The 25,560-nt window shown below is 41.3% G+C and overlaps 1 protein-coding gene across 1 annotated transcript in view; it reads right to left on the bottom strand.

Moving 5' to 3' along the window:
- The window catches only part of bcl2l1 (BCL2 like 1), a 32,385-nt gene extending 6,831 nt beyond the window's left edge, over nucleotides 1-25,554 (bottom strand). The window contains 1 exon segment of the mRNA XM_020624160.1: nucleotides 24,889-25,554. Coding sequence (XP_020479816.1) covers nucleotides 24,889-25,416 — 528 coding nt within the window. The 5' untranslated portion in view covers nucleotides 25,417-25,554.
- Nucleotides 25,555-25,560: the final 6 nt, after the last annotated feature.

Here is a 25,560-nt window from a genome sequence, read left to right as displayed (position 1 = left end):
ATTAAAAATGCTAAATGATGGCATCCACATCCTATAAAAGAGCTTCACAAAATTCCCTTTTACACTTCCCATTCGAAGCGGGAGCTTTGCACCAGTTTTATGGTGGATTTAAGCATCTCCCATTCATCTACCATTATTACTGTTCTGCAAAGGATAACGTTACAGGTGGGCATTGTTTCTGCAATGTGCTTTACACGTCGCCTTGATTGGTTACCGGCCGATCACTCTGAGATTTCCAATTTTGTGCCGGTCAGATTTAGAGGCATGACAGTCCATGTCACACACGCAGTGGCACAGACCAAAAGTGTAGCTTGAGCAGCATGTAGTATCTCGCTTGCGTCTGTACCATGCGTGTATTCATTAATGTATTATAAGCACGTAGTGTGCAAAGAGTGCAGAGAGGAGCCTACAAAAACATCTTGGAGAAGGGGAAGCTACGTCCACGTCTATGACAAAGAATACATAATGAGGGAGTTACTGGCTACACATGAAATGCATGTATATGTAGTGTATCCAACCTGTAGTAAACACAGCAAATCCAAACTACACACACTTCAAAAAGAACCCAGTAACAGACATTCTTCTATTTCCAGTACCTTTTGCATTTGTTTATATTTGGAGAAGTTAGAATACTGCACTTCACTTCTAGTTGGAAGTTTGGAAAAAAGTGAGGGAAAGCTGTAATTGTAAAAATTTAATATGTTTTGTTATTACAATTTCATTTTTCATTAAAGTTACAAAAATGTCTGTATGCTGTCAATTATAGTTTCTAGAAAGAAAGCGAATCGGAATGAGTAGGTCAGACTTAAAACAAACAAACAAACAAACAAAAAAAACAAACAGATCTGGCCAAGAAAGTTGAAACTGGTGCATCTCTAGACATTAGTTCAGTTTTTGTTGTGCTCTGCATTATCTTAAAGCTGAGCCAGTAAACAATAATAAAATGAAGACCATAATCTTCTCCTGTTTTCCAGCTGTATACTGTATTTGTTAGTTTCAAAATCCAAAGGTGACACTGTTTGCCTGAAACAGTCCTTCCTGTTTGGATGTGAAGGGCAGTCTGTAACCAATATGTTGTCACAGTAGCTCTTTTCATTCATGGGTTAGCTCTAAATGAACACACCCATTTCCGCTATAAAACACTTGCCAAACTCAGTGAGTAACTCTGAAGAGGCTTTTACATATAAGGGAGTCAGCAGTTCCAGTTAAGTAGGATCTGACGGATGTGTAAATATGTAACTTAGCACAAGACAGAGATAGCAGGGCTGGAGCGCCACTGGAGGCCAGGTTCACTCAAGGTGACACTGGTTGGACACAGTTTGGCCTTACATACCAAGCCTCTCTACCAAGGCCTTGTTAATGAGGAAGCTGCCAGTGAAGAGTAAATATTTGCCTTCAGCCTCACCTTGACTTCCGAAAGAACTTGATACAGCACAGGAACATTTTCAGCAAAGACCGGCCTTCCTGCTAGCCATAAAACCAAAACTAACAGATACACAGGCGCCAGAATGAGACAACAGGCCACACAGTGGGTGTAAAAAGGTTGAAAGCTACTAGAGCAAGGTTGCTTTTAAGTGTAATGACAACTGTGCTGCATTAAAGTAAAGCAGTTGGAATCAGCCACAAGGGAATGATAAATGGTACTAAGTACTGTAAATAATGACGTAATGTGATTACACGGTATGGTACATCATCTGAGTCAGTGATTTATTGCGGCCTCTTAAGTGCTTCCTATCCCTTTCCATGAACTCTTTCAGAACAATGTGAGGAATGTGGGTGTAGAGAGCAAGCTATTGCACCTTGTGGTGAATGACACCTGAGACACGCCAAGACATATTACTAATAGTGGGCTGGGAACAGATCCTGAATCAGTGTACTGATTATGTCGCTAGTTTCAAGAGATGTTTAAGAAACAAAAAAAAAAACCTAATTTTATTTTGTATAAAGTTCAAAATTATTTGTTAATGTCTTATAACCTCACCTCCTACACTAGGTGTGGTAGGTACAGTACAGCAGTCCAACAAAGACACTGTAGTGTTTTTTTTAGCTCTCTTTTGTCTGGTGTTCATATTCTAATAGGTCAATAATGATTTTGTAGCAGCTTTAATGGCCATTTATTAAACAGGTTTCAATTAATTGTAGAGCTGCTAAATAACACTTAGCTCAGAAGTAAATACAAAACAAACTCTTCACAGAAACATTCAAACAGACAAGCTCTGAAGGGTGGAGGTAAACAGGCCTGCTAGGCTACAGTATGTTCTTGTTATTAATAAATAAATAAAACTGATAGTTCATTGGTCCATCTCATAAGTCTCTCCACCTTTCCAGCTGGCCTACATAAGCCAACTGATTCTTTAATAATGAGGTAAGCTTTTAAAACGGATCACTAACATATTCATTTCAACATATCATAGCTAAAAATGTGAAAAAACTGGGACCTGCAGTTTTACTGCAACATTACACAAAAAGGAGTAAACAGTGCATTTGTTGGGGACTATTTTCAGCTGCAAATTAATCCACATTTGTGCTCTAGTGGGCGTTTCAGGCAGCACGCCTGTTTACCATACCACTGACATTCTTACAGGCTTGGAAGACATACGAAGGCAAGTGGCACAGTTGATCTCCAGTTTTCATTCTGTTCTTGATCCAGAGCCAGGTCTCTAAGTACTAGTCAGCTGAGATGTCAGATGTGTCCTCATGCTGAACTCTAAATCCGTTACATTCTGTCTGTGACGTTTTTGTTTTTCTTGTGATAACTCCTGAAAACTTGCCCACACCTGTCTCTATCACACACACACTGATAAAAAAAAAAGTCCTGTTCCTTCTCAGAAATGGGACTTTAGCTACAGTCTATCCACTGCAGAGAGCGACCAGTCATCCCACAACACAACCCGAGAGCTTTCCCATTTGTTGTTCATTTAATATATTTAAATGGATACATCACACAATATTAAAATCTAGCCTATATTTGCAAGGGTATTCATGCCCCTTGATGTTTTTCCTATTTTGGTGAGTTACAATCTGGAATTATCACACATTTTTTGGGCAGTTTGTACCATCTCAATTACACAAAAAGCCTACCTTGTTGCGCAAAATAGTTTTGTTTTTTTAGTGACACATGTTGACTAAAAAACAAAACAAACAAAAAAACAAACCCAGAAACTAAGTGTTCTTAAGTATTCCCCACCCCCTCCCCAAAGTCAATATTTTGTAGAACCATCTTATGATGCAATTACAGGTGCAAGTCTCTTGAGCTACAGCACGTCTCTATTAGCTAGCCACTGGGCTGTTAGTGTCCGGTCACTGGTTTTCTGGCTGTGGATTTTTGCCCATTCTTTATGGCAAAACTGGTCCAGCTCCTTCATTTTAGATGGATTGTACTGGCGCATAGCAGTCTTCAAGTCATGCCAGTATAGCTGCAGCAGTGTATGTTTAGGATCACTGCTGATGAAATGTATCCCTGCTGGCACCACCATGCTTCGCTGTAGAAATGGTGTTCTAGTGGTAATGGGAAGTACTGGATTTACACCACACCGTGTTTCCTATGATGGCCAAAAAGTTCAATTTTGGACTCATCTGACCAGAGGACCTTCTTCCATATGTCTGGGGAGTGTGACCCATTCTGTTTAGTGACCACATCTTATTTCAGAGTTTCATAATAAAAGCAGTGAATACATATGCACTCACAACTTTTCAATCTTTATTATTATTTTTTTTAAACAAGGTATTCTTTCATTTCATTTCAACAATGTGGACTATTTTGTTAGTCCTCTAAATAAAATCCAAATAAAAATCCATTTTAATTCTAGGTTGTAATTCAACAAAACAAGGGTGAATAATTTCGCATGGCACCGTAAATCCCCTTTCTGTTCCTGCTCTAGACCTACAGTATGCATAACTCAAAATATAATAAAGTTTTCTGTCAGTTACAGTATTTCACTATCTGCCTATAAACTCCACTTTTTAACTTGGGAATCAGGAATTACCACCAGTGCCTGAGGGAGTGCTGCTTTATTTCTCTACCAGCATTACTAGTCAGCTCACTCTGCACATATCAAGGCAGCACTGCTGTTTGATATGCTGAGTCTCCCCAGTCCCACCTGGCAGGTAAACCCTGTCTTTATCTGCTCTCTTCCTTTGCCTTTCACACGGTCACGCCTTTATTTCTTTATCTCTGCTCTGTTCCCAGAAGAAATCAGGTGCTAGGCAGCGGCCTGCAAGGTGCTTGTTCTTTTCGCTGCTTTTCTACATCTTTAACTTTCACTTTCTTTGTTAGCTGAGGAGAAGGTTTAGCTCATGAAAGCAAAAGGTTGGATATAAGAAACAGAAAGGGAGAGAAACAGTGAAGGGGCACAGCGAGGAATAACCTGTAGTCGGTTGCTACGGCTACTGGAAAGCATCTGATTAGTGTGTGATGTGAGCATGTGTGTCTGGGCGTGTAGGTCCATCTTTGTGACGGATAAATGGCCCAGTACTTCACGTGGAGAAAGGAGCATTTTAACGATCATTAGCAGTAGCATCCCATTCATCAGCCCTGACATGTCAGTTGCTCCGCTGTTGCACCATAACAAGCTGCAACACTCAAATCCTGTGATAGTGAAACTCCCTGACCACGACACACTAAGTCTCACACACACCCACACACACACAGAGATTAACACCTCATATCCTCTTCCTTTTCTGGAAAATTAAGCCAGAAAGGGACAAATTCAATAACCTGACGAGACAAAGTACATTGTTCATCATATTTGCAACCATTATGTCAGGCTGAATGCCAACATTTGTTTTTATTTTTACTTAACCCATATTTAACCAGGGGAATTCCACTGAGGTTAGACACTGGTCAACAGCATCAACAGTGGCTATAAAAAGTGTAAATACCAAGCATCAAAAGCATTAAGAACAAAAGCAAACAGAAAATAAATTATTCAACAACAAATTTACAACACTTTCATTAATTTAATTTCCCGCTGTAAATAATTCCAGGTGGTTTGAGCAGAAAACATGCAGGCTTCTTTCCTCTCTCTATCCAAATGCTCATGACAGCAGATGTGTCTTATGTGATCTTACATTATGACTGGAACAATGAGCTCCTTGAAATAAGGTTTAAAGGCAGTTGATCTAAAATAGCTTCAAAAGTAAAAATATAGCCTACTAATGACTCAAACAGCACATAGAAAGAGATGACCAGCCAACTCTGGAGTATAGAACATAATGATGGGTTAATGGTTTTAAGTAATAAATCTCAATGCATTGTGATAAACAGTCCAAACTATGAACACACTTTGTGCTGGTGTGTTCATAAATAGCAAGTCACTAGTCTTTTCCTGGCTTGTCTAAAATAAAACTTAAGTTTTTCAGCATGTGGCTTAAAACAGAGCAATTCATCAAGTCATACACCAAGTTATTTATATCATAACATCTATTTTCCACCCTTGAGCTGTCACACTATCAACAGTGTCTGAAGATTTATATCTTGCATAAGAAAATAACATTAGCTTAGTTCTGACTGTATTCAGAACTAACTTTAATTGAGCTGAGACTGCTGTTCCAGACTATCAATAGCATCAGGCAGTGTGAGCAAATACAGAAAAACCTGTTGTAATATGCTTACCAAAACTAGGCACAGTTGAAAAATTCCGCTTTTGAAATGGCACCATGGATGTCAGGCAATCTCACATGAATGCGCAACAGCCTGGATTTCATGCCCATTCAAGGAGATCCTTAAACTATCATGCAATACTTTATTTTGTTAGAAAAAAACTCTTGCGAGTGAGAGTTTGCGAGATTTGTATAAACCGAGTTGCTTCTACATAAAAATACTAGAACATACGAACACCTCATTTTTAAGCTTTTGGGTCACGTCTAAGATAAGTAGAATAAGTAAAAACAAGGCAAAGCATGCCATGGGCCCTTTAACATTAGAAAGATATAAAGACAATACTTAGCCCTAAGGTACTGTCGGTATGTGTTATCCATTGTGAGCTTGTTGGCTAATTGCTAAATGTTGGCCAGCTTTGTCACTTCAGTGTTCCTATTGGTGGTGTGAAAGCAAAAACAAAAAAAAAAAAAACACAAAACAAAAAAAAACGCCCCTGAAGATATGTAGCTGTCGACAGAGCTCCCCAATGGGGAACTGAATCCCTAGTAGTGTTTGGTCTGAAAGTACCAGAGCACCAAGAGATTAACCATTTAATCAGAATTATTATTCAACATCATTACTGCCAAATGGAAGAATTATTAGGTGCAGTACTAGTATTTATGTAACTGAGTTAGTTCTGCATTTTAAAGTTCAACTGTACATGCAAGTACAATTCTCAGCACAACAGAGGAACAGGTTTCTTTTAAAAGGTGAGAGTCTCTTTGTGTCTGTGTAGGACATCTGATCTAGACAGCTCACTTTCAACAGACAAGGTCCACTTTCTAGCACATGACATTCAGGCCATACTGTGCTACAAGTGGTGGTTGGAAACCAGGGTCAAACTGCAGAGGTGATGACTGTGACGAAACATTGCTAACACTAGAAAGGAAACTGAAGGTGCCATCTACATACAGAGAATTCAGTGTCACCAACTGGAAAGTTCCGTGCCCCAATAGAAATCTGACAAAGACTCTTTTCCCTGGACAAACATGCACTGTCACACATAAGGGCCTCTCTGAATGGGTGTGTGAGCATTTGTATGCCTGTAGCACTCCATCTGAATAGCAATCACTTGACCAAAAATATAGATTAAGCAGCTTTAAACCTGTGCCATCCAGAGAGAGGGGACAAATGAGCACTCAAGGTAAAATGGAAAGTTACAGGAACCGTAGGAGGTCAGGGCCTGTAGCTAGTATCAAGGGAAAGGGGCTAAAATTCAATAACAATGACATTTTTGTACAATGAGGACTAGAAATACAGGATGTGGGTAGGATCTGGTGTTTGGTATGGTGGTTTTAGCTTTTTAGAAACATTTGCCTCTGCTTTGTGGTTGTGGCTCTAGACTTGATTTTGAGTCTTGAATCAAAAGTCTGGTAGAGATTTTAAAGAATCCCCAGTTCTGATATACAGTCCAGAAGTCAGGTTTTGTACTGTTACACAGTTTTTGTTCTTCAGGCTATGTGCTCAGCTCCAACAATGGATACTAGATGCAAATGCCAAGTCTCAGCTGTAGTGCCTAAAGTTTAAGGGCTAATGTTGAAACGTCACACAGCTGCCCTAGAAATATTTAGTTGCCAAGTATACAATTACTTTTGAACCCTTGCAGTTTAGCCACTGTCTCCCCCACACAGGTCTTTCTATACGGATGTAAATCAACTTGCATTAAAAGGTGAGACTTGTCACTTTAATGTAGTATTCAGTATTTTATTTCAAATTCAATGTGCTGAAACACAGAGCCTGAAGAACAAACACTGTGCAAATACACACAGTTTGGATTACATGTGGGTTTCAATTCAGACTCTGTTGTCAATGGCAAAACTTAACCCTGTGAAAATGTTTCAGTGATCTGATATAAACACCAAAGTGAAAAGGTGAACCGAGTACTGAGCCATAATAAGGGCCACATCTGCACAGTCATGCAGCGAATGATCAGGAGAGGATGTAAGGAAATAGAGCGCTTTGGTTATCTATTCTAGACTAAAGCTAAAACAGACTTTCCTAGGGACTGAACAACTTTTTATAGTGTGTTCTGTAGACAGAAAACGTTTTTGAGAGGGCTGTGTAGAAGTGTGGACACTACTATAGAAGAGTGGTTCTGAAGGTTCCTTTGAATGATGTCTTTGTTACACTGAGTCACAAAAACTCTCTTGGAGAAACCTTAGGCATTATGGATTTAGAAACCAAAAGTAGGAAGGCAAGGGATCTAAACACATGAGTTGAGGTAGGAAGAGGGAAAGCAGGATCATAGTTAGAAGAAGCCAGTGACCCAAAGCCTGGTGGTCCCTCAGAGTCACAAGGTTAAAGAGCTGAGTCATTTGTCCTGACTGCAACTGAGCAAAGCTTCCTGTAAGTTGCAACATTTGGGATTTGTACATGCAAACACTGTATGTCCCCTGTGCACACACACAGACTGCAGTGTCCCTGGGCCCAGATTACAGTGTGGAACACATCATGTGCTTTTTGTTTATTGAGTAAAGTCACTGTTGCATCTGTGTGATAGCAGATAGAAAAGTCCAAGCACAGTCAGTGTGATGTGTGCTATGACCTGTGCCTTACATAGTGACAAACATGCAGATCACAGGATCAAAAGAAACCGATGACAGACTTCCAAGATTTGGGTAAACAGCCTAAGAAAATACAAGTACTGTCATAATGTAAATGCAAAACTGAATGACTATCACATTATCTACATGTTAACTCTAACAATCACATTAATAACCTTCCTACAGAGTAAATATTATTCTCATATATAGTTTGGTGACAAATTATAGGAAAATCCATCCATTTTTATTATTAATCAGTTTATTCACAGAATGTCAAGAACTGGGACAAATGCCCATTCTGACATTTCCAAAATCAAAGATGGTGTCTTCAAATGTCTTCTTTTGTCCAACCATCAAATTGAAAGATATTCAGTTTACTCTCATGTCTAACAAAGAAAAGCATTAGTTTCTCACATTAAAAAAGGTGAAACCAGAGCATCTTGGTAATTTTTGCTTCAAATTAGTTTCTGGTTAATTTTCTATTAATGATTTGACCAGTGGTTGCAGCTCTAGATTACTGAATGGCTTAATGAGTATGAAGGCATGCTGGACACAATGAGGAAATGTGTTTCGGAAGAATGAATGTTTCCTGCCTCCAGCAGAAGAGCAATGAAACTGCTCTAAAGACATGGCACAAAAAAGTCTGTTCACTTTGTTAGATTTAACCTTTCATTTGTCACCCTGCTGTATGCCTTGCTTTACAAACAATAGCTATTCAGATTCAAACTGAGCTTATTTGCTTTGATTATTCTTGAGTTATTTTTAAAATTTCATGCAAGACCACTTGTGTCAAAAGCCACTTGACTGGTCATGATTTAGAAGAATACAGTACACACACTAGTACATAGGTTCCCACAATTCACAGTGCTTGACAAAATAAAATCAAACTTTGCAATGAAACTGTGTCAAGGCATATATCTGGGTAACAACAGTAAACATTTCTATAGTTCTGAATGTTTGGAGGAGCACAGTCCACTATTTTGCAAAGGATGACACCTGGGACCAGTTGAACATCCAGACCAACAGGCAAGAAGGACCCTAGTCAGGTTCGCAACCAAGAACCCACTGGCCACAATAGCAAAGCTTCAGAGATTCTGTGCAGAGAATGAAGCATTCTATCACTCAGCCCTTTATGGTAGCAGGGACATGGAGGCCACTCCTGAGTAAAAGATGTACAGTGGTGTGAAAAAGTATTTGCCCCCTTACTGATTTCTTATCTTTTTGCATGTTTGTCACACTGTAATGTTTCAGATCATCAAACAAATTTAAATATTAGTCAACGATAACACAAGTAAACACATCATGCAGTTTTTAAATGAAGGTTTTTATTATTAAGGGAAAACAAAATCCAAAACTACAAAACCCTGTGTGAATAAGTGTTTGCCCCCTAAACCGAATAACTGGTTGGGCCACCCTTAGCAGCAACAACTGCAATCAAGCGTTTTCGATAACTTGCCATGAGTCTGCCACAGCGCTGTGGAGGAATTTTGGCCCACTCATCTTGGCAGAATTGTTGTAAGTCAGCCACATTGGAAGGTTTTCGGGCATGAACTGCCTTTTTAAGGTCATGCCACAGCATCTCAATTGGATTCAGGTCAGGACTTTGACTAGGCCACTCCAAAGTCTTCATTTTGTTTTTCTTCAGCCATTCAGAAGTGGACTTGCTGGTGTGCTTTGGATCATTGTCCTGCTGCAGAACCCAAGTTCGCTTCAGCTTGAGGTCACAAACGGATGGCCGGACATTCTCCTTCAGGATATTTTGGTACACAGCAGAATTCAGGGTTCCATTTATCACAGCAAGTCTTCCAGGGCCTGAAGCAGCAAAACAGCCCCAGACCATCACACTACCACCACCAATATTTTACTGTTTGTATGATGTTCTTTTTCTGAAATGCGGTGTTACTTTTACACCACACATAATGGGACACACACCTTCCAAAAAGTTCAACTGTTGTCTCGTCTGTCCACAGAGTATTATTCCAAAAGTCTTGGGGATCATCAAGATGTTTTCTGGCAAAACTGAGACGAGCCTTTATGTTCTTTTTGCTCAGCAGTGGTTTTCGTCTTGGAACTCTGCCATGCAAACCATTTTTGCCCAGTCTCTTTCTTATGGTGGAGTCATGAACACTCACCTTAACTGAGGCAAGTGAGGCCTGCAGTTCTTTGGATGTTGTTGTGGGGTCTTTTGTGACCTCTTGGATGAGTTGTCGCTGCGCTCTTGGGGTAATTTTGGTCGGCCGGCCACTCCTGGGAAGGTTCTCCACTGTTCCATGTTTTCGCCATTTGTGGATAATGGCTCTCACTGTGGTTCGCTGCAGTCCCAAAGCTTTAGAAATGGCTTTATAACCTTTTCCAAACCAGAGTTAAGTTATGTTTTGACAGGGGGGGGAAACACTTATTCACACAGGGCTTTGTAGTTTTGGATTTTGTTTTCCCTTAATAATAAAAACCTTCATTTAAAAACTGCATGATGTGTTTACTTGTGTTATCGTTGACTAATATTTAAATTTGTTTGATGATCTGAAACATTACAGTGTGACAAACATGCAAAAAGATAAGAAATCAGTAAGGGGGCAAATACTTTTTCACACCACTGTATGACTGTACACTTGGACTTTGCACCAGGCACTAAAAGGACTCTCAAATCATGAGGCAAAAGGTTATTTGATCTAATGAGACCATAACAAAACTATGTCTGAAGAAAACAAGGCACTGTTATCATCTGACTAACAGGCCCTTGAAGGAAGTCTGCCCCTGAATGCATGCAACCTCATACTGATAATGATAATAATGACTCACACCATACAGCCAAGACGACACTGGAACCACTTTAGGAAAACTCTCTGAATGTTATCCAAATCCTGAACATGAACCCCTGGAGCAGAACATTATCTGGAGACCTGAAGATGGCAGTCCAGAGAAGCTACTCATCTAATCTGATGGAGCTTGAGAGGACCCACCAGAAGAACAGAATAAACTGCCCCAGGACCAGTCACACAACACTTAGAGACCTAACCAAGAAGGACTGAAAGAAGTTGCTGCTAGAGTGCCTCTCCAAAGTACTGAATACAGGCTCTAAATACCTACCTGAATTAACTCAGTGATCCCACTGAAATGAATGGGTAGCTGCCCTTTTCACACAGTGCTTATGTCAGTTTCAACACATCTTAAGTCTGGTATAGCCTCACAATAAAGAAAAAAAAATAAAAAGATCTGACAGTTAAGATGTAGCACAATCTTCATCACTGTCACCATCTCGTGATTATAATGACTGCATTCATTCTTGCCACTAGTAGTTGTATTATTCTTGTGGCCTAGTGGTTGCATGGTCTACGTTTTAGTCTTTCTTTGCATCAAATCTGTGTCCAGTTAGGAAAAGAAAAGCACAGCATTGTGAGTGCCTGTTCCTTGTTCCCTATCAATGTAATCATCATATCTATAAGTTCCATCTCTTCCTTCTCCTCCTCAAGGCCTCCCCCACTTTTCATCCTTATCACAATTGTCAAGGCACTTCCAGGAGCAAGGGAGTCAGGGTGACTGCCAAGGATTCCTTATAGCCAGGACAGGAAGGAGGACGGAGCAGAGGAACCCACAGCAAAGTCAGACCTTACAACTCAAGCATTTTGATGCCTTTCTAGAAGCAAATAGGAAAACACATGGTTAACAAACTCACCATGAGCAAGTGTCATGACCACATGCTGGATAATAACAACAAGAAGGGCAAAGTGCAGGCAAAACACAGGAAAAATGGGTAGCAGGTCCAATGGAGGTAAACAGGCCTGCTAGGCTACAGTATGTTCTTGTTATTAATAAATAAATAAAACTGATAGTTCATTGGTCCATCTCATAAGTCTCTCCACCTTTCCAGCTGGCCTACATAAGCCAACTGATTCTTTAATAATGAGGTAAGCTTTTAAAACGGATCACTAACATATTCATTTCAACATATCATAGCTAAAAATGTGAAAAAACTGGGACCTGCAGTTTTACTGCAACATTACACAAAAAGGAGTAAACAGTGCATTTGTTGGGGACTATTTTCAGCTGCAAATTAATCCACATTTGTGCTCTAGTGGGCGTTTCAGGCAGCACGCCTGTTTACCATACCACTGACATTCTTACAGGCTTGGAAGACATACGAAGGCAAGTGGCACAGTTGATCTCCAGTTTTCATTCTGTTCTTGATCCAGAGCCAGGTCTCTAAGTACTAGTCAGCTGAGATGTCAGATGTGTCCTCATGCTGAACTCTAAATCCGTTACATTCTGTCTGTGACGTTTTTGTTTTTCTTGTGATAACTCCTGAAAACTTGCCCACACCTGTCTCTATCACACACACACACTGATAAAAAAAAAAAGTCCTGTTCCTTCTCAGAAATGGGACTTTAGCTACAGTCTATCCACTGCAGAGAGCGACCAGTCATCCCACAACACAACCCGAGAGCTTTCCCATTTGTTGTTCATTTAATATATTTAAATGGATACATCACACAATATTAAAATCTAGCCTATATTTGCAAGGGTATTCATGCCCCTTGATGTTTTTCCTATTTTGGTGAGTTACAATCTGGAATTATCACACATTTTTTGGGCAGTTTGTACCATCTCAATTACACAAAAAGCCTACCTTGTTGCGCAAAATAGTTTTGTTTTTTTAGTGACACATGTTGACTAAAAAACAAAACAAACAAAAAAACAAACCCAGAAACTAAGTGTTCTTAAGTATTCCCCACCCCCTCCCCAAAGTCAATATTTTGTAGAACCATCTTATGATGCAATTACAGGTGCAAGTCTCTTGAGCTACAGCACGTCTCTATTAGCTAGCCACTGGGCTGTTAGTGTCCGGTCACTGGTTTTCTGGCTGTGGATTTTTGCCCATTCTTTAAGGCAAAACTGGTCCAGCTCCTTCATTTTAGATGGATTGTACTGGCGCATAGCAGTCTTCAAGTCATGCCAGTATAGCTGCAGCAGTGTATGTTTAGGATCACTGCTGATGAAATGTATCCCTGCTGGCACCACCATGCTTCGCTGTAGAAATGGTGTTCTAGTGGTAATGGGAAGTACTGGATTTACACCACACCGTGTTTCCTATGATGGCCAAAAAGTTCAATTTTGGACTCATCTGACCAGAGGACCTTCTTCCATATGTCTGGGGAGTGTGACCCATTCTGTTTAGTGACCACATCTTATTTCAGAGTTTCATAATAAAAGCAGTGAATACATATGCACTCACAACTTTTCAATCTTTATTATTATTTTTTTTAAACAAGGTATTCTTTCATTTCATTTCAACAATGTGGACTATTTTGTTAGTCCTCTAAATAAAATCCAAATAAAAATCCATTTTAATTCTAGGTTGTAATTCAACAAAACAAGGGTGAATAATTTCGCATGGCACCGTAAATCCCCTTTCTGTTCCTGCTCTAGACCTACAGTATGCATAACTCAAAATATAATAAAGTTTTCTGTCAGTTACAGTATTTCACTATCTGCCTATAAACTCCACTTTTTAACTTGGGAATCAGGAATTACCACCAGTGCCTGAGGGAGTGCTGCTTTATTTCTCTACCAGCATTACTAGTCAGCTCACTCTGCACATATCAAGGCAGCACTGCTGTTTGATATGCTGAGTCTCCCCAGTCCCACCTGGCAGGTAAACCCTGTCTTTATCTGCTCTCTTCCTTTGCCTTTCACACGGTCACGCCTTTATTTCTTTATTTCTGCTCTGTTCCCAGAGGAAATCAGGTGTTAGGTAGCGGCCTGCAAGGTGCTTTCAGGTCTCGTTTCTTGAAAAAAAAAAAAAAAAAAATACACACATTGTGAGAGGAAAATATGAAAAATACCAATTAGAGTCGCTGATCCCTGAAGAAGAGGGCATCCATTCGAATCGTGATGCTTAAAATGTGCATGTTTGATACAGCTGGAATTCTTCTTCCATTGGTTTTGTTGCTGTTTTACATGCAAGTGTTCACTTGAGCAAATGGGGTTCTTTTTTGCAAGTGGTTCCTCTCTACTTATTTTTCTAAACCACTGCTCAGAGTAAGAAGACACAACATTTTAAATGACAAGTTGACAGGCAGCAGCTCTACGTTGACAAAACAACCAAATTGCCATGTTTTAGGGTCAAGTGAGAGAGTTCGAGAGAAATGTGCATTAACAGCTTGTCGAACCTTTCTTAATTCTACTTTTCGTGCACTTTATGGAAAACTGGGGTTCAGCCAGAAAGCAGGACTTTCAAAGAATGCTCCAATTAGTCCCAGGAACGAGGACAAGCAGCTTCATAGCACAACAGTGGCCTGCATGGTAGGTTATCCTCTGTCAGTCATTAAGCTATTTCACACTCTTGTTAACATCACGCTCTTGGCTTGATTACTGCCACCCAAAGCACGAGATCAATGCTGACATTGAGAGGATGGTGCAGTGGACGACGGAAATGGTTTGAAGTGTAATGGATCACATCCAAACTGCAGAAAGGAAACAAGAAAAATGAGGAAATTGAATCATTAAAACTCCCCTTGGTGGTGACATGTGCTGGTGTTTGTGCCAGCATCGTTGTGTCTGCATGTACTCTTTCATCTCCTTTTGGACCTTGTGTCTATGTGTGTGCACACTGAACCGGCTGTGAGGCCATGAATTAAAGAGGAGATTAATGAGTCAGGACATAGAGGCTCAGACTCCAATCTGTTCTCTGTCCCACTCTGGGGGCCGTTTCGCTCCACAAAACCCCATTCTGTCAGCAAACACATACACACGTACACACACATACGTACACACTGCTGAGACACAGCAGGAAGACCAAAGACTCAGTATTGTGTGTGCACGTCTGGCAGAGAGAGCACATGTTTAGGAAGGTGTAATGACAGAGAAGGAGAACAGAGAAAGGTAGGTGAAGCAAAGGTGACAGGGATTCTCTCCGACTGGATGTTTTCAGGAGTATAACCCTCCACCCTGTAGGCCATCACCCCACCCAGACACCTCACCGTGACCCCAAGACCTGCCATCTGTCTGCAAGAGAGAGAAACAGAAACAGGCAGAGAATGGGCCACAATGAAACATACAGAGACAGATAGGGAGTGAGACTGAGGAAGAAAGACAATTGAGAGGAAACTAGAACAAAAGAACAAGGGTGATACAGACTACGGGGGAAAAAAGCTGACGAAAACCACTGAAAACCGGGGAAACCGATGAGGAGAGAACTATGTGGAAACAGGAATAAGTGGTAGCAGAGAGGCTCAGTGACAGGCACCTGCCATAACTCACTGTACATTTACATTTTCACAAAATTTGATGACATGAAAGAAACTAATTCCCCAGAATCACTTCAGCAGCAGATAAATATCTATAGGCCATGCACAAGTCCTTTTTTATCCTCTCTTTCTATTGTCCCCACTCTCTTACTGCAGAGCCTCTGAAGATATCTTTGCTTTATTGCTTTACCCCCTTGGCCATTCAAACAAGCCCGTGACGAATAGAACAATGATGGCCTTGATGCTCTTTATCGTTTAGTCCTTGTGCTATATGAGACTGGCTGCTGCATTACCATGAAATACTCATCATCCCTCTTTATCCACCTCTCAGCTCTCCCACTTTAATACAGGCCATGAGTCTCATTAATTCCATGATATGCTTCATAATCTGATCACAGATATGAGTGTATGGAGAGAAACAGAGAGGTGAGGGGAGAGAAAAGACAGATACACAGAAAAAGACAGCGAGGGATGAAATTCAATCAGAGAGGAGAAGGATGCAGGCAGATGCTTAGGCTTTGCACTTGGCTGTGTGAAGAGAGAAAATACATGATAGAAAAATGAGAAAAAAAAATCACTCACAGGAGAAATGTGGGCTGGAGTGAAGAGGTACAGTAACAAATGAGGGGACAAGCAGACAAAAGGAGAGGGGCGAATGGGGAGGAAGACGGAAAGAGGGGGGAAAGACTTGCTTTTGACCTGATTTCACTGCTAAGCCTCGGAGAAGTGGAGCAGCACGTAGGCAAACACTCAGTTCCACAAACATACAGCTGTTCTGTTCATACAACATGTAAGTTGCACATATACTGCAGCAATGTAAACCACCCCCAAAACCAACCTCACCATACATGTAGTATAACCTGTTGACCTGTATACTGCATCCTCATCTAGCTGAGTCACCAGCCTCATCTTCCTCTCCATCTGCCTCTTCCTCTCTACCCTTATTTTAATGTTGCACTGCAGTAGAAATCTGGTGTGTACCAGTCTGGCAAAGCCCCACGCTCTACAGTGCGCAGGCAGTATAGACAGACACACACGCATCTATTACACATTTGGATATCTGCCCTGTATACATAAATAGCGTCTGGGTATGGAACACAGGGACGGCTCGCTGCTGTGATACCAGTGTGTGTTTCTAAATGAGAGGAAGAAAACAGATAAAGGGATTTAGATAGAGTCTAAATGCAGAAATGTAGTCATTAGAGACTGTACTGTGTCTCACTGCTGTGCATGTTATGCTCCAGAGCTGCAGGTCTTGTCTCTCACGATCAATTAATATTCAGATAGAAGCTGTAAATGCACACAGAGGAGATGTCGTCTAAAGGCCTGTTCTTTCAACTATTACTTATATAGAACTGATCCAATGAGTGGATATCAATTCACTGAGTGTGAGGCTGGTCCTCAGATTGCTTGTTTCTAAAGCTAAAATAACTGTTTCCAAACTACACAATTTTATTTCAGTAACTATCACAATAAACTGATTGCAAATGTTCACTCAGTTCTGTCCACATTGGATATTTGGTTGCATGCACATCTATGTCACCCTGTCTCTAATGTCCTTTGCATCAGTTGGCAACATCTAAAGAGAACAAAAGTCAAACTGGATGATCCTGCGGGAATATTACAGCCCAGTTTTCCTCGAATATGGCGAGTAGCTGCCTCGTGGAATCCCACAAAAAGTGTTTGATCCCTCTCCTTAAAGGCACAGCAGAGTCTATATACAAACAAGCAGGGCACATGCACACAAATTCTCAAACAGAACCAACACACCTAAAAACGTGACATGAACCTGATGTTCTTGTCATAAAGCCAGAGGCAACAATCATACAATCTGTTTGCTGCCATTTTCAAGCTGCGACTGATACACATTATGGAGTACAAACACACACACACACACACACACACACACGTGTCTGACGTCACAAATCATGCGTGAGCTTAAACACATGCATACAAAAACAATGGAGAACCGTCCATGGTTGAGCAGCTACATTCATATGAAAACATTCAAAGATCAATCTGCATAGAGACGCCCACCACACCGAGGCATTTACTGAGGGTGCCAGAACAAAAGTGCCCGCTACTGATCCAATGTGAAAAGGGTTTGCCAGAGCATTGTGTGTGTGTGTGTGTGTGTGTGTGTGTGGATCTTTTGTGTGTCAGAAGTTAAAGAATGAGACAATGATAAAGTCGCTTTTCGATTAGTGCATCATTTACAGCGATGGCTTTGTCTGTGAAATGACGACACACCTGTGGGCACAACTAAAAAGCCAGTAAAGCAAATTCATGTGTGTGTGTGTGTGTGTATGTGGCTACAAGTCCTTTGTTTGAGGTAGTCACATGACCGCGCCGCCCGTTCCCCTCTGGAGCGCGCCACCATACAATAAAACCCTCAAATGTATGAGACAACAACTTGTGCTGTGTGATTACAAACAAGCAAACGATCAGTTCGTGGAAACTTTGCTTGATGAGCAAAATGCTGCCCGTAAAAGAAAACCCAGAAAGCTCCAAAAAACATCTCTCCTAATTAGTCGCACGTGAGCCATTAGCAACAAAGGGAAGAGGAGGAGGACAGGGTAGAGAGATAAGAAGAGAGTAAAAGAAGGATGAAGGAGAAGATGAAGGGATGATGGCAGCTCCATGGGTGGGGATCAAGTCAGAGGGAACTTATAGCACTGATGACAAGGTGACAGGCAATGAGTGTGTTTTTGATCCACAAACTGACATACACAGGAAAAAGCATTGAAACACAGGTACACCGGGTTACCGGCGAGACTGACGAGGCATGTGATAGCATGTCTGCTCTGTAATATTTTTAGCCACTATACTGTTGAAGGGAAAGTGGAGATAGATGGATGTTGGGATGTAGAGAAAGCGATGAAAAGAAGGAAGGTCAAAGAAGGAGCTCAAAAATGATGAACAGAGCAGCAAGAGGGAGGAGGGCGGGAGGAACAGATCGAAAAAATAAGGGACAAAAATCAATTGGTGGCGGGAGAGGCGTGCACGTAGAAGAGATGGAAGGACATAGGAGAAAAGCAGGGAGTGATGTATAGAAGATGAAGGGTAGAGACTAGAGAGAGAGAGAAAGAGACAGAGGCGGGTGGGATAGATCCCAAGGGTGAGATTTCCTGCTCTTCTCCGATAGGGCAGTCTGACAGACGACTCTGTGGATCCAAGTGCCTATCCTATGTGCATGTTAATTACAGAAAGAGAAAGAGAGAGAGAGAGAGAGAGAGAGAGAGAGAGTAAATAACTCTGCCAAGGAGAGCGGCACAAAGGAAGCTCAGGTGTTTCTCTTGTCAAAACAAGTCAATGCACTTACCCTGCACAGGTCTTTAATTACAGCCTCATTGTCTAACCCACTTTACAGTATAGCACTCATTCATTATCGCACTTATAGAGAACCAAACTGTAATGTTTGTTACAATATTCTATATCTCAACCATGAAAATGCTGAACAAGCAATATGTCTGGATTTTAATATTTTCTGACTTCCTTTGCATATCTGTGGCTTTTGACACAAAAGCCAATTTAAAGATGTTGGTCATAACTACATAGTGTTTTTTATGTCCTGAAACAGCTGGATGGACACTGTAGTTTCTAGTAAACATCCCTTAAACAGGAGTAAACAGAGATTGTTTGGGGGACAATTTTAGCCTGGGAAAAAAAAACACATTTGGTGCTCTACTGAGAATTTCCAGCAGGAGGGTGACATATGTGGGACTGAGTCAATAAAAACTATAATGTGTATGTTCATGTCAATGAGGGACCATATCATCCAGTGCAACAGTCAGGCTCAGGTTCATTGTGTTTGTAAAGGTTTCTGGACAACAAAGGCGCTCAGTGGCACACAGAGATACAGTATATCAGACACGGCCACGTACACAAAATATTTGTTAACAGGATCAGTTCATTAGTGTTGGTCTTGTCATAGGAATTGTTGACCAAAAAATAAAAATAAAAAACAGAATACCACCAGTCGTGTCATTTCAGTGCTGATCGTAGCATAACAACAAAAACATATATAGCCACATCAGAGATGATTAAAACAAACTGGTTAAGAAAACTATGCAGCATAAACAGGCTTTCACATTTTTCTTGTAGTTAACTTTTCCTTGACCTTACAGAGACTGTTGACAGTACAAAGCAGAACTGGGCTAATGGTCTCTTTTCGCATCTTTTTCTAATGGAACCCCCCACGACCTCTGTCCAGCTCCAGCCAAGCTTTCCAGACTGCGGCAGCGTGGTTCTTCTAAATGACTTTAGCCTTTATTAGTCTGTCAGAGGGGGAAAAAAAAACATTGTTCCCCAAGTAGCAGGTCATGATATTATTCATCTATAATTGGTAATAACCCTGTACCCCCACCCTGAGGCAGCTCAATCTCCACTGAGTAATCACTGCCACCGCCTGCACTGGTGGAAACAGCATTATTAGGTCGAAGGCACTGTCTCTACCTCTGCTGTCTGCCAAACAGGTTTATTATCTGACAATATACGGCTTTACTCCTGTGCTTCTTTTAAAAGCACAGGCTGTGGAGGGAGAATCTGGCTCACATCCTAAACTACTATCAAATATTTTAGCATCTTGGACAGTGGAAGCTCCGAAATAAGCTCCAGTGGGAGAATTTAGACAGAGACTTTTTCAGTTTTTATGACACACCTTTTGCTTTTTAATTTGTAATGGCCAACTGATTTTAAGATCATAGTAATTGTTTTCAAAGCTTTGCATAGTCTTGCACAAAATTATACTGGGGACCTTTCGATTCCTTCTAAAACATTTTTTCTTAACTATCTCTTTTTTATTTAAATGATCTGTCGTGTGTGTGCTTATGGATGTGTACACATTTGCTTGTGTTTTATAGATGTATATTTATGGGGGTACAATACATGTGCCTGTGTTTTTATTTTGCTACTTGCTGTGTTTTATCTTTATGTTTTTGTGAAGAACTTTGTAACCATGTTTTGAAAAGTGCTATAGAAATAAAGTTTATTATTATACAACTCAGCTGTTTCACCACCTCCAAAGACTGTCTCGGGTGTGTTTATGTGCAGACATGTTTACAGAGACATAGCAGTGGTTAAAGAGAACAATAGCTTTGCAGTAGCATAACCTTCTCTTAAAACTTGTGTGGAGCTTAGACAACCAAAAATAATGTAAATCCCCAACTTTTGGGAAATAACCCTGAGCTCAAATTAACAAACTGTACCTAGTGCTGACAAGAGACTGCTTTACATCATACTTTCTATTGTGCCACCTAAAAGCAAACTGTCCTTATCCTCCCATCTCTGTCAAAACACATCCAAACAGATTTAAAAATTTGGGAAGCAACAATAAGATCATGAGACAGAGTGATGGCTAAGTGAAAGAGAAAGTGACCTTGCTGCTGCTAAGAGCAGACTAATATTTCATCAGCTAACACTAAGGGCACACCTGCCTCAGAGCTATACTCAGGTTCCCACATCTGCCAACGGCTCTGTGCTTCATCCCTGTGAGGAGGTGTCAAGGGAGGGATGGAAGGAAGAAAGAGGGAAATAAAAGACATAAAAAAAAAACAAAGTCTCTTGTGGGTGCGCCGAAAGACTGCTGCATTTCGGGGAACATGTAGGTTGGTTTTGAAGAGACAAACCACAAAAACAGAAATTAAAAAGATGTTACTGCAAAGAGGGGAAAAGAAACACAGTTATGAGAAGAAATGATAGAACTCTAACTGTAAACCCCCTAGAGTCTACACTGCTGCTCAGGACTACCCCTGTGGCAAGTGTGTCTACTTATAACTCACACATATCAAGCCAGAGCTCTCTTCCCAACAGCAAAATAAAAGTGAATTATACGAAAGTCAGTAGGGAAGGAAATGGCATCATGTGCTACAGAAAATATTTGTTGGCAGAAGTGAAACTATACCAGAGGATGTTTTCAGTATACCGATCCATTCAACATTTCAGATGAAGTAATTCATTTCTCTAAGACTAGGCTATACAGACATGCAAGCCACTAGAACCATAAGCAGCTACAGCATGTTAACCGATTTTGTTAGTCCAAATTGTTGATAAGCAAACCATGTTGTACAATTGAGTAAATGTCTTTGTGGGAGTGTGTGGGTGTCTACATCATTTTGGTCAAATGAGATCAACCACATGACAGATGTGTTATTTATATTGTGTTGACGACAGTGACGGTAAAAAATTTTATTAGTGGTCACGATGACAAATTAGATTGCTCTTTTAGACGAACCTCTTCATGTTTGATCTATTCTACGCTGAATGTGCCTTTAGATTTTTGGAGTTCTACAAACAACTGTTAAGGAGTTAGATCAAATAATAACTATAAAATGGAAATAATAATCAAAATAGCCTACGCAGCAAAGGGTCAGCACATCCAGGTACCCGACCTAGCCTGCCGTCCGACTTGCACTGCACCTGAACCCGATTCCTTTCCTTATAGGTGGTGGGTCCACAGGGCAGTTGCACCGTGTCATTGCTATGGGCTGTGCCCGGCCACCAAATGCCCGCCGGCGAGCTCCCCTCCCAGATTCGTCTCCAGCAGGGTTCCCCATTTTTGAGCGAGGTAGCACAACTCGAAGTTGCTACCTCCAGGACACCTTCCTTTGGATTGCCTTTCGGGCACGTCCAACTGATAGGACACCCCGGCGCAGGCCGAGAACATGCTGGAGATATTAAGTATGTCATCTGGCATGGGAATGCCCCGGAATCCTGCCAGAGGAGCTGGAACGTGTTGCCCGGGAGAGGGACATCTGGACTACCTTTTTGAACCTACTGCTACCATGACCCGACCTCAGATAAGCGGCAGAAAATGGATGATGTATGTATGGATGGATAATCAAAATAAATGATTATTTCATTAACTGACTGCATTTTCAGCTATACATAGCATCTGCTAATATGAATCAACAAAACTAAAGCCCCTTTCAGACATGGTACCTGTGAATTTGCGGGCTATACGTGATTGTGCTTTTTGGCATTCAGACAAAGAGCTACTGTAAAATTCCAAGCAAGCCTTTGTTCAAACATAGCAGGACTTTTTGACTAGGTCCAGCCAGGTAAAACTACAGTAATACAAAAGTGTCAACCTGCTGGTGGCACGAGACAAAAGGTCCAGGCATCAACATAATCATTAGGATTTCTCCTCTGGAGACAATGAATATTTGTACACAGCACTCAGTCCAATAGTGGTTGAGATATTTCAGTCTGTACCAAACTGGTGGACCAACAAACTGACAGTACAACATTGCCATCCTTGGAGCCAGGTAGCTAAAAACATCATCACCAGAAATGGGAGTGTGTGTATATCAAACCAAACCTCTGGTGCCACAACATTCCTTCAAAAAAAAATAAATAAACACTAACATCAGTACAGCGAAAGCTTTATTACCCTGTCACCTGTTTTTACAGTGCCCTCCTCCCTCACTCCCTGTCCTCTGTGTTATCGCCAGATTTCAGTCCAACATTGAAATAAATACAACTGGGCTCTGTACCACAAACAACAGTGAAACCATGGTCTGCAGAGCTAAATGTTCTTCTAGGTTCAGCCAATGGTACAGACACAGAGCGCATTAGGCCACGCCCACAACAGGGGGAGGGGTCATCTTGATTTCTCTGACTTTGTATGGAGTGAAGGCGCTTCTTTGATAATTCTGTCTTTTTACAAAAACCTTAAAAATGTCTACAAGCAGCTGTGTGGTAGGCTTCCCACAAGGCAAAGAACCAAGAGGTAGTTTTAAAATGTACCAAACAAAAACAACTTTTAAGAGGATAAACCCGAGGCATTAGCAGGAAGAACAGGAGTAGCCTGCTAACACACAGCTAACTTGTCCTATAATCGTTTTAGTCATCAACCATACCCTGACTATCGCTAATTTTCCTCCCTTGTGTTATGCCCTAGCAAGCTACTGCAGTTAGCTAAGGCTCCTGCAAACATAGCAAGACACCTGCCACACACACAGTGTAGAAATTCCTGCTTCCCCATTGTTTCTGCTAATGCCTCACATCTTATCCACTTTTGTCTTCTTATAGTTTCTGTTTTTGACAGCTTTTAAAACTTTAACTCTGGGTTCTTTGCCTCGTTGGTAGTGCATCCAAGCATAGAGTTGCTTTTAGGCATTTTTCTTTTTTTGTATAAAATTGTCAAAGAGAAACTTTCATCCAGTGCAAAGTCAATGAAGTACAAGTGGGTGGGTGTGGTTTTCAGAGTAGGATGCATGGTGCTCTGTCTCTATGTGAGTTACCACAGGATCAACCTTCAACCTGGTGTTATACAGGTTGCAGTGAATATAAACAGGCCCTCCCCTCACTCCAGCTCTCTTTCCTAACATCAAATGGTCAGCACAAAGGAAAAGAGCTGACCTTAACTGTCCTGGAAGGGTTCACTCTCACGTACACACTGGGACTGTCAGTACCAGGAAGGGCCACTTTCGAGCTGGCCCCACAGTAAAAAAAAAAAAAACAGCAGAGGCTTCATCTCTATGTAGGTGTCTTGGTGAAGAACATGATATAAGAGAGGACAGAGCAGGGGAAGAATAATGGACAAATAGTGAGAGAAACAAAAAAACAAAGCACAGAGCCAATCAACTGACCGGAGTAAAACAAAGGGCTATCTGTAAAAGCCCCGGACTTCATCCCACCCTGCGATGAGAGAACTTCGATCCCCAGGCAGGAAAGCTGCAGGGAGATACAAAGCCCTGATGTAGCCTGTTAAGCTCCCACTTCGATTCAGCCCACTGAGCTCCCTGCTGCTGATCAATTAGAGAACAGCTGAACCAGCTGCTGACCACACAAACATACTGTTTTTAAGCACAGATGCTTCTTATACCATGTGTGATGCCTTTTTTTCTAGACCGTTATATTTAATGTGATGTTTTTCTCCACCACTGTTCACAATTTGAAGGAAGCTGATACAGATCACATGTAGGCATGACTGCTTATCTGTGATTTGTATGAGCCAAGTCACAGCATTTATGATAAAATAAAACCTATGCTCTGGATTATTTTTTCCTTTGTGACGTACAGTTCACTACACAATGGTATCCTGTCACTGGAGGTTAGTCCAGGCAGGTAATCAAGCCTCACTGTTCAGAGACCAACTACATACAAGCAGTGTGCATAAATGGCTGCACTGTGGACAAAGGTAAAAAATATATATATATATATGAGCGGCCCAGGTTTCAACAGCATCACTGCTGGAGAACCACATCTGCACCACAACAGCACAAACAACCAATCATACTGACAACAGCCACTAGAATCCATACACACTACTAGAACACAACTGGAATTTTCCTTATTTTGCAGCTGGCTGCTGTTTTCATCTAACCAATCTCAGTTTACCACACCCACAGAAGTGATAAGTGTACTGGTATAAAATTGGACTAAACAAGCAAACATCAACACTGTGCCTACACACTGTTTTTTTCTGTGTATGTCTCTGTGTGCTCATGAGACTCACCCATCCTCCTTGGCCTTGGATCCAGGGCTGAATGTGGTTATCCAGGTAGACTGTCATCCACTCTACAATCCTACCCACCAGCGGACTCATCTCTTTCTCCACACACTCGACACACAACGCCCCGCCAAATGCAAAAAGCCCTATGATGCGGCCCCAGTTGACGCCGTCCCGGAACACTTCATCCATCACGCTCTCAAAGCTTTGGTAGGCCGTGGCTGGTGTGATATGCAGCTGGTGGTGCAGATCACTGAAAGCACGGGCATATCGCAGCTCAAACTCATTGGCTGAGTCCCGGAGGGCCTCTTTCACCGCATCCAGGTTTGCCGTTGATGGCAACTGTTGTTGCCTTAGCGGGGATGCTGGGGGGGTCCCGGGACTGGTGCCGTTAAAAGTCCCATTGGCGTGCGTTGCCTCCTCTCCATCAGTCCTGTTTGGAGACTCATTTAGTCCCAAGTGGCTGAGAGGATAGTTTTTCTGGGAGAGTTTATATGTTATGTAGAAAACCACCAGTTCTTTGTTTTGAGACATTTTGTTTAAATTTGCTTTGTCTTTTCACTCCGGTCTGTCTCTGCTCTAAGTCAAGCGTTGCTTTAAAGTGAATACACACAGTTCAGACCACCATGGTCAGCTGACATCCAGACGACACTTGGGTGGGGGGGGTGGGGGTGGGGG

This window comes from Monopterus albus, unplaced genomic scaffold (assembly GCF_001952655.1).
Source record: "Monopterus albus unplaced genomic scaffold, M_albus_1.0 scaffold321.1, whole genome shotgun sequence".
Taxonomy (NCBI): Eukaryota; Metazoa; Chordata; class Actinopteri; order Synbranchiformes; family Synbranchidae; genus Monopterus; species Monopterus albus.
Note: the sequence above shows the minus strand (reverse complement) of the source record. Positions and strands in the feature narration are given on the sequence as shown.